At 32.8% G+C, this 10,420-nt stretch overlaps 1 protein-coding gene across 1 annotated transcript in view; it reads left to right on the top strand.

The window, feature by feature from the left end:
• The first annotated feature begins 706 nt into the window (after nucleotides 1–706).
• LOC145317411 (uncharacterized) overlaps nucleotides 707–10,420 on the top strand; it is a 38,567-nt gene continuing 28,853 nt past the window's right edge. The window contains exon 1 of the mRNA XM_080158487.1: nucleotides 707–1,302. Coding sequence (XP_080014613.1) covers nucleotides 1,154–1,302 — 149 coding nt within the window. The 5' untranslated portion in view covers nucleotides 707–1,153. The remainder of the gene's footprint in view (nucleotides 1,303–10,420) is intronic.

Below are 10,420 nucleotides of genomic sequence, written 5' to 3'. Positions count from 1 at the left end.
GTTATTATATTGATTAAATTATTGTTTCTATAAAATTATATTAATACTTAAAAATAATAGTTATGTTTACTTTTATCATTTTATGATTCTATTTCCGGAATTTAGAGAAGAAGACATTTAATAAGATCTTCAAAATGGTCTTTGTGTAAATCAAACTGTTAAAAAAATTGGACAACATAATAATTAAAAATGTGGCAACATTGCTTTTAAATACTTATGACAGCTTACTTCCCTCAGCTAATTACATATGTGAAAAATACGCACAGCTAACATAAGTATTATTCATGAGACACTTTCTGTAAGTGCGTCATAGGGAATCACTTTCCCTAAGTCCACATAGGTAACACATAAGGAATTTCCCCCTAGTAAACCCTATGTACCAAGCTGTTTGTTCAAGAAATCGAGCTTAGATCTGTGTTCTAACATGCTAGTACAGTCACGCCTATACAGCCAAAAAAAATAGGAAGGGGAGTGGTACGAGATGAGCTTAACACACGCACACACACACACACGCTAGTCGGTGGTGGCCGTGTCTGTCCATTTAACCACACCATGTCCGTTCGTCCCTGATTACACTATAACAACAACATCTACTATCCTTCGTATTTCTTGCCGGGGGAAAGAGGGAGGGAGGGAGCTTTGAGGGGCAGCTTCATACATACACACCCCTCCCCATTTTCTCGTCCTTTAAAAAGTTAGTGAAATACAACGAGTATTATAACATTCAAACACCATTTAAATCTGATGGGGGAAGGGGTAAAGAAAAGAGGGAAATACACACATACACACACAAACACACACAAACACACACACTCCACGCCCGTCGTGTGTCCCGACAGTCAGGACACAAAATTCGGCATCCACGGCTGAAACATCATTGAGAATTTTACAGGAGTGTTGTGTACGTCTACGTGTGTATGTAATTGTGTACTGCCGCAAGTAATTGTATGTTTGTCTATGCATTTACTGAACGTGTGTGTATTAATATACACTAATAAACAACTTTTTATATCAGCTTCTCTAATCAATGCTGTGTAGTTTTGCTAAACACATGTAGAGACACATACACAGCGGTGAAATTAAGTTAATAATTTAGTGACCTAAGGAGCAGCTTCTTAATTTCGTGGTCCTGCGAAGACAGCCAGCCGCAAGCATGGGAGGCTGTTGTTCTAAATGTGATAGATATCTGTTAAAAGGTGATGCGGTTGAGACCAAAGTTGGGGACACCCCCAAGTTGGCCAGAGTTTCTCATTCTGCTAGTTTCAGCGGGGAGAAAAATCATACAGACACCCCCAATAACAGGTATATTATATTAGGGGGATGAAATGTCCAGGGGATAAATTGTCCTAAAATTCTTTACATAAAAAACTTACCCTGGGGGTAAAATTGTCCTTGAGTTATACAGAACATTTTCAATATTTTTGATATATGGAGCATTTTATGTATTATTTTATTTATTGCGTAGCGATTCTATAATTATCTTTCCTTTTTTGTTTGTTTATTGACCTAACTAGATGAACCATTAATTGCCTAAACTTTATCATTAAACCTTTTAAAATATACATATATTTTATTGAAAAGTAATACAAAGCAATATGGTCAAATGAACTATTTTTAAGGTTATTTTTGTGAATTTGTCTGTAAATTAATATATTAGCCGCTGCGCCCCTAGCATATAGGGAAACCTTATTCAAATGGACAGAAAAGGGTTTGAAAAATAGCCTAAAACCCTCCCTGGACTTGAATCTAAAAAATAAAATAGCCCAAAACCATCACAGAACCTATGTGAAGCTTACCTAAAGTAGAGAACTCAATCGGTTCAGTAGTTTTTTTTTTAATCCTAAGCTACAGACAAAAATACCTTACTACTTTATATAATAGGATATAGCAAACCTTATTTTATAATGGTTTCGATAACTATTGTTGCGCTATTTATGGACTAATTTGTAATTATTGTACATTACCTTTATTTACAAACTTTTTTTTGTGATTTATCTTTTGTAAGTTTTATTATATGTAGAGTAAAAAAAACAAGTTTTGTTTTACATTGATGGGAAAAGTTGGTCATCATTTTGTCTACATCAATATTTGACTCTGTTGAACGTATTAACGTTGCGCTGACAATTAAATTGTCGTTGGCAATAATTTTAAATTTGATAGAAGTAGATAAATTAACGCTTTAAAACTAAAGACTGGCTGAGGTCTTAACCTGTTTCTAAATAGCTTGATTCTGTCCGTAAAATTAAACTTTCCAAACAATCAATTTAAATTGTCCGCTTATATGCGGTTTACACAAAGCTGCCGAGCCCTGATTTATACTTATGGCTTAACCTATTTCTACACATAATCCTATTCTAATAATGCAGCTGTAGTCAAATTTGATGTTCAAATGACCCAATATTCTGCTATTTTTCACATAAATAAATTCTTATGTCGATATAATGTTGGGATAAAGGTTTGATAGGGGTATATGTTATGTAACACACAGATGCTTTTTATCCCCTGTTGAAGAATGTTTGTGTATGTAAAAATGAGTCACCAAGTGCCACTAGTTTCTATCCCTAAGCTGGTCACAATGGGTCTTATTCTTTTTGGGGATTTTCCCCCTAAATATGTTCAATATTTTATTTTCCAATTAAAAGATAAGGTAAATTATCTTTTGAAAATCAATGATTTTATAAACCTAGGTTCTAAATATTTTATATTTGTAATTTTCTAGCATTTAACCTAACTTATTTATCAGACATGATCTTTAAATTATTTTATTTGCGATAATTTGAATTGGATAAACCATAATAACTTATAGTTTTGATTACAAAAATTTATAAAAAGTTTATTTTACATATATAAAACCAATTTGTTAAATTAACTTTTGTAATATGATTTTTGGGGGGTTTTAGATTTTTTTTTGGGGGGGGGAGGGTGGAGTTGGTTTAAACCTTTTTTTCTGGAGACATTACTTCTAATTCATAAACATCCACGTCTACCATTTGGTAACCATTCTAAAAGACACCAATGTGACCAGCTTTTTAGTCCCTGGGGGGAGAACTCTAAAAGTGGATCAATAATTTTTCTTAATTTGAAAGAAAATTGTTGAACATTGAATATATTGCAGAAATAATTCTAAATAATTTATGTCTAGAATTATGGGGCTAGAAATTTGCAATTTTATGTCAGAAATACAGGCAAGGTCACTTTTATTGTTAGTGAACCTCTTGGATCCTTCCCTTCCTCTTCTTTAATATCAACTTAGCTTTGAATAATAGATATATTAAATATTCAGAAAAGCAATGCTCAATATGGCCTAAATGTCAACGTTAATGAAAGGCAATTCCCTTACAAAACGCCATTTAGATCAGTCATTTTAAAATACTTTTTATGGATGTTATATTATCTACAAAAACCATTAAATTGATATATCTATGTACACAAAATATTAAGGTTTATCTTTAAATTGACATTTTTTTCACAAAAAAAACATTTCTTATTCTTAGTTCAGTTTCACCTGGGTTAGATTTATAAGTATGCTGTTTAATGTCAAGACCTAAAGCTGCTTAACTATCCCCATAGTCACATATTATCAACATAAAAAAATTGGATGGGTGTGGTGGGGTTTGGTCTTGGTTTTTCACTGGGAAATTGATATCCTCGCCAGAATACATTTATTAGTTCACATTACTGTGCATTTATGTAATAAAATATTTAGTACTTTTTGGGTTAGATATAGTAGCGAAGCTTCTCTTCCATTCAATTATATTCCGTCCTTCTTTTTTCTGTTCTTATTTGTTACTTAAAGATTTATTTTATTCATGAGCTTCGCTCTTTTGAATGTTGATATCCTCTTTTCAAGATTTTTCTGTGAGAATAGATTTGTTTACAAAAACTAAATTTACAAGTTTTTTTTACTATTTTTGTCGTTAATGCAACAATCAAAACCTATAAAGTTATGATAAACAATTTATTCATAAGAAATTCAAAGAATTTTAAAAATGAATGATTTTTGTTATTTTACAAAATACTTCTGAAATGAACAGATATCATTTAACGAAATGAAAATAAACATACAAATAACATGTCTGACTGTACGTCTGTATGTCCGCTCAAATCGTGTAAATGATTGTACCGATTGTTTCCGAATTTTCAGGGAACTTTTAGAACTTTTTAAGTGGGAAGGTATAAATCCGAGAAAAAATTGGGATGAGTTCCCAGGGATGTCCAAGCTTTTCATTTGGGGGGGGGGGGGTAAAATAGTTTTCAAAGTTTGAGATGGGGTAATCATCCATTTACCCCCCGCCTTGGAGTCTATGGAGGAGATTACTACTAACACCCCCCCTAGCCACTAGTTTCAGTTAAAGCAAACCTATCAGCAAACTATTTGTAATATTTGCAAAGTCAATATATTTTTTTTAAAATTACGATTTAACATTTCTAAAAAGATTAACAAAGCAGCCAGAATTTCTTTTGTCAAGTTAGAATATGAATATATAAGTATTACTAATATGTATATTGTATCAGGGATATAAAGGGATAAGACAATGGCAGATAAATTGCTATACATCCCCAATGATGATACACAAAATTACTCCTTCTGTGGCATAACATAAGTGGTTGAATGGTTAGAACACTCAACTCAACTTAAGAAACCAACCAATTACAATTCACTAACGTCCCCAAAGTTGTTGAACCAACAAATAAGAAATCGTAATTATAAAACTTTGGGGACTATAAATAATAATCCCAGCCTATTGTACCCTCTCTCTCTCAAATATTGTACATTTATGTATATATGTTTAACTGAAATCAAACTTTAATATCTTAGTTCAGAATTTGATTATAAGTCGGAGAAATGGCAGTGATACAAATACAGTTAAAATTGTTCAATTTCAAAATAGTAATGTATTTAAAGATGAAAAGCCTGTGGTATCTCCTTAGAAATAAAATACCATAAAATTTTTCATTTTTCTGCACATACACCTTAAAAATAATGTTAATTTTTTGCTAATCATTTTTGTTGAGTAACCCAGCGAAAAAAAATTACTTTTTAAAATCCTATCTTCCATCTATTTAATTTTTTTGATCCACATTTGTTACCGTTCGAAATATTTCTTTCTTCCCCGTTCTCCGCCGTTTCTCAAAACTTACTTCCCCCGGCAAAATCTTGTTAATTCACCACCTTTATTTTTTTAAGTCTCAAATTAAGAAATAAAATTTTCCTCCAATTTTTATTTTGGATTACCATTATTTCTAACACACACTCACACACACATTCACACACAAACACACATACACACGAACTTGTAAATAACTTTGCCATTAAAGTTAAATCTTCTTGTGGAGCAATTAAATTTTGTGTCAGATTAACATAAATATTTATTTAAACATCATAAGAATATTTATCAATCAAATTTATTGCAAAAAATCCAAATATTGCTTTCAATAGGCGCAGCTACTCAATATTTAAGGTCTGTACGTACGTCACTCCGTCCCCAAATAAGAAAAATGAAAAGAAAATGATCGGTGGTTACTTCAAGTTCCGATTTCGTTTATATGTTTTTTTTTTAAATCAAGTATTACAAATATTTTTTAAAGGTTTATTGACTAAAATGTCTAAAAAAAGGATTCTTAAAGCCAAGTACTAATTTAACTTGTAGAAATAGAATTTTAGTGGTTATTTGCTTTTGTAAAATGTCTAAAAAAAAGGATTTTTAAAGCCAAGTACTAATTTAACGAACCTCGTAAAAGTGTCGAGAAAAAAATAACAATTAACCAATGAGAAGCCAGTATTCACTGTAATTGACCAATGGTAAAATATATAGCGGTCTCTCATTGGTTAATTGTTAATTTTTTCTGACGTCATAGTTCGACACTTTTACTGGGTTCTAATTTAACTTGTAGAAATATACTTGTATAATTTTAGTGGTTATTTGCTTTTGTACTTTTTAACCTGCGTATATCCTTGGTCTACTGGGAGTCTTATTACAGGAAAAAGGTATAACCAACAAGCGAAAAAAATATAAAATAATATTTGAGGGGCAAATGGAGAGGTCGTCAATTTTACGATGTGTTGCCCCCCAACGACAGCTGAAAAAGACGTATAAGTTTCGTGATTTTTTCCCGAATTAATTTCGTTGGTATAAGCTGGTCTTATTACCTTGAAAAAATATCTTATTAATAGACGAAATTCCAAATTTATAGAAACTTAAAATTAAAGCAGTTTTTTTCTATATATGTCGATACTGTGTCAACAAAATGCAAATCGACAGAATTTTAAATATGCATTAAAAATACAGGATCATGTTACTTGTAGATGCAGCGCTGCACTTACAAGTAACATGTTTAACTATGCTGCACCTACAAGTAACATGTTAAAGGGAGATAAAAAAAAAAGGAGATAGGCAGACAATTTTAGTTATACTTTTATTAAAAATAAGCTTTTTAGTCATTTCAAAAGAACTTCAAAACCCTAAAGAACTTCCTTCATCTTGAACCAAATTAAACCAGAACCTTCTTGCAAAATTATTTGGATGAATACATGTGGAGGGGTCGCTATAATGATAATGCTTTTTACAATTTGTGCAACCAGATTGCTATTCAATATCATGTGTAATTATTTGATAATATTTTAAAACCATTACTAATAAATGTTTAGCTAACGAATTAATCTTAATTGTTTCTATTTATAATTATATTAGTATCTCTATAGGGAATGGAGGGGGTATTGCTGCACCTACAAGTAACATGTATGAGTTTGCTGCATCTACAAGTAACATGTGATAAGCGCTGCATCTACAAGTAACATGATCCAAAATACATTTTTCTTTCTTCCCAAAAAAACTTACTGCAAAATTTAATTGTAATTTATTGAAATCGTCACATGTAAAAAAAATGATGTTTTTCTATGTGATTGCACTTAAGATTCATTCATTTTAATTGTAGAAATAACATTGTTGTGAAAGTGCTTCTCTATAATTAGGGTAATATGTATGTTGAGAACGGAAAGCTTTAACAAGATCATGTATCTTTATTCATAAAATATTTTTTTTTGAATAGCCCATTAAGTGTGGGGAGGGGGGTAGAAGTCCAACCTTAGCCCTAAAGAATAAAAAAGCTTTAAAAAGAATAATTTAAAAGTGGATATTTGTTAGGGTGGTGGAGAAACGCTCCCTCTAAATTGTTAAAAACCTTCCTTGGACCTATAAAAGCCCAACTGTAAAGGAGAACCATATCGGTTCAGCGGTTAGCGAGATCCTTCGCTACAAACAAAAAAGCTTGGATTTTGTTTTCTTAATAATTTACATGCATGCGTATATTTACTGGATTAGTCGTCAAATACAAATATATATCCTTAAATTTGTCCATAAAATTATGCAGCTTTGACTTGCTCACATTTTCTTACTAGGGGGTCTCCCATCCCATTCCCTGCAATGATGCCCATCCCCCCCCCCCCCCCGGTGGTGTTGTATCTGACAAGGGCTTTATCGGTATCCTTAACCATTAAAGGAGCTCTACATTCAGGAATGTCATGGCTAAGCCAGGGGCACACTGCACTCAAAATCATCCAACTCCATGGGAATTTTTTTTTAAAAATTGGGAACAGTATTAGATCCCCGAAGACAGTGCCCGCCCAGCCCCCCCCCCCCCCTCCCTCAAGAAGAATTAATTAACGTTTATGGAGGGGAAAAGCAAAGGTGTTTACTGTTTACACCCTCGGACAATTCAAAGGCATACATTACGTTTGACTGTGAAATTTTTGTCCCAGTAACTACCAAAGTGACTAAATGTGTAAGGAGTGAATTTACTCACCCACTCCCCTATATCCAACCCCCCCCCCCCCATTCCCAGTGAAATCTGCCTTGAGGTGCATATTTAGTTGCAGCATATATATATGCACGATTATTCTATCTTCCTCAACAAGAAGCGGGGGATGGATGATTTGAGGCCTCCACCATCCCCATTTCTATAATTTGGGTATGTTGGGAGGGGGGGAGGGGGATAATCAACATTGATGTTATCCTAGTCAAAGTAAAGATGCATTATTCACTATTTATCTTTGAATTGCTTGATTATACAATAGAGATTTTTAGAGGAACTTTTGTCATTTAATAATACAATAGAGATTATTAGAGTTACATATACTAGTAGCTTCTCCCCTAGAGGCTAGAGCTTCTGTTTTTAGTATATTATCAAGTAAAACATATTTACTCATACTGATTTATGGGTTTAGATAGTTTTCAACAAAGATTTTGATAAATTATTTTAATAAGTTTGGAAAAATATATATCTTGCTATTCTATATTATATTATTCGCACCCAGTCTCCTTGGACTTTGCTCAATTGGAGAGGGGTGGGGGTATCTCCCTTCCTTTCTAAAACCAGTATGTTTTTTTCTCCATGATTTGTATTTTTAACAATAAAATAGCATAAAGCTATTATGACAAGATAGTAATGGTTTTGACACTTATTAAAAATGACAAATTCTTATTATGTATCAGAAAACGAATGTACACCTCCCCGGCCTCCCCCACCCCTCTTTTTTTTATAAAAAAAAAATATACCTAGTTAATTTATGCTCTCTATATTAGAGTTTATCAATTTTTTTTATCAGATTTTTAATCTATCAAATTAAATAGCTTATTTTAAATAACTAAGCCTCCGCCCAAAAGCATTCCAGATTTTTCATCCCATAGTAAGAAAATGAATTTAGTTTTCACAGTTTCAATTTTCAATAAAAGATTTGGATTGTCTAAAATAGATGTCTTAGTGTAAATGACTGAATGTTTTCTGGAAAATTCTAATAATTTTTTTAATGTATCTTTACAAATAAACTTTATCCCAATAAATAATTTTTTTTGCTATAAATAAAAAAGTAGAAATTAAGTTTGATAATCGTCCTAGGAATCCTCATTTCAGAACTGAAGGATTAATATACCATATATAAAAAGTTGATAGTCTGCTTTGTTTTCTAAATTGTTCCCTATTGGTATATGAATGATTATGCAAAGTCTTACATGCATTAATTAATGAGCTAAGATACAGGCTTACCCTAAATGAAGAAAAGTCTCAGTTTTAACACAAATCTTACAAGGTATCAAGTTCGAGTCTTAGTATGTTTACAATCTTTTGTTTTGTACGGACATCCTACACAGGCCCTTAAATATGTTGATTGAAAGTTGAATCACTGAAAGTGTCTCTCATCCTTCAACTGACCACCGTGTGCACCACCCCCAGCAGCAGCATGTCCATCTTGCCAGGGAGGTAGGGGACATTGAGCTGTTTTTTTACACTAGTCCCCAAAATTTTATATTAACGTTCTCTTTTTCGTTGGCTCAACAACTTTGGGGACTTATACTGATTTTGAATGGTTGGGTCATTAAGTTAGTGTCCAAACGTTTCAACCATTAAATGTAATCTACAAGGGATGTAATTTTGTATATCATCATTGGGGACGTACATCAATTTATCGGCTATTGTCTTATCCCTATAGATCCCTGCCATCTCGCACTCTCCAACCATGGTCCATCTCCTTCCACTCCATAATCACGTCCAATTTTGTATCCCTCTTGCCCATAATACATCAGTTTCTTACATTTGAGTTTGTGTTTCTCGGAAATTACTAAATTATTTGCCTAATTTAGAATTTGAAAAACTTATTCTCAAGTGGGTTATTTTGTATTACATATTTAATTAATTTTGTTTATTTTATTAAAAGAAAATTAGTTCTACTGAGAGGAGTTCAAAAAGGGGTTATTCCCACTCCCTTGCAAAAATTAGTGTGATGGATTCACCCCCATATGATTTCACCCCCTACGCCGCTTTACATCTCCTTGACAAGGGCCTAAACCTCCTGATACACATCCCTGAAAAAGCCAAGGGGTGTGTCAAGATAAAATAGTCACACCTACCTTAAATCAAAGAATTTGTAAGAGAAAAAATCTGCGCGCTTCGCGAACCCTTCTTGCAAAATTAAGTGCACGCCACTGCTTGTACTTCATGTTTAGAATGAAACAATGTTGGTTTATTAGAGCCTTATATTTTATGTTATATGTAATATGATGTATCATGTATATACACATGTTCAAACCCTCCTGCCCAGTTTTTATCCATCTTAATATCTCCTCGAGCTAGAAATCTTTTCAGGACTTGAAAGATTTAGCACGTGAAACCTGTTACACATAATTGTTTCTGCCAGACAGACAGACAGACGGACAGTCAGCCAGGCCTCTCGGTTACATTTTTTACACAGAAAACATTGGAATTTAATTTATCCAGCCATTATCTTGGTTTGACCACCACATATGTGAATATAGTATATGCAGGGGTCAGAATTGCGCTGTCCGTTCAATAGCCTTTCATTCAAATTCACTCGCGGATTTTCAGAGTTTACCTCGTCAAGAAAATGTGTAGTTATGGTCAATAGACA

Source organism: Acartia tonsa, chromosome 4 (assembly GCF_053477335.1).
Source record: "Acartia tonsa isolate MP-2025a chromosome 4, ASM5347733v1, whole genome shotgun sequence".
Classification (NCBI taxonomy): Eukaryota; Metazoa; Arthropoda; class Copepoda; order Calanoida; family Acartiidae; genus Acartia; species Acartia tonsa.
The sequence above is the reverse complement of the archived record's forward strand: the minus strand, read 5'-3'. Positions and strand labels throughout refer to the sequence as shown.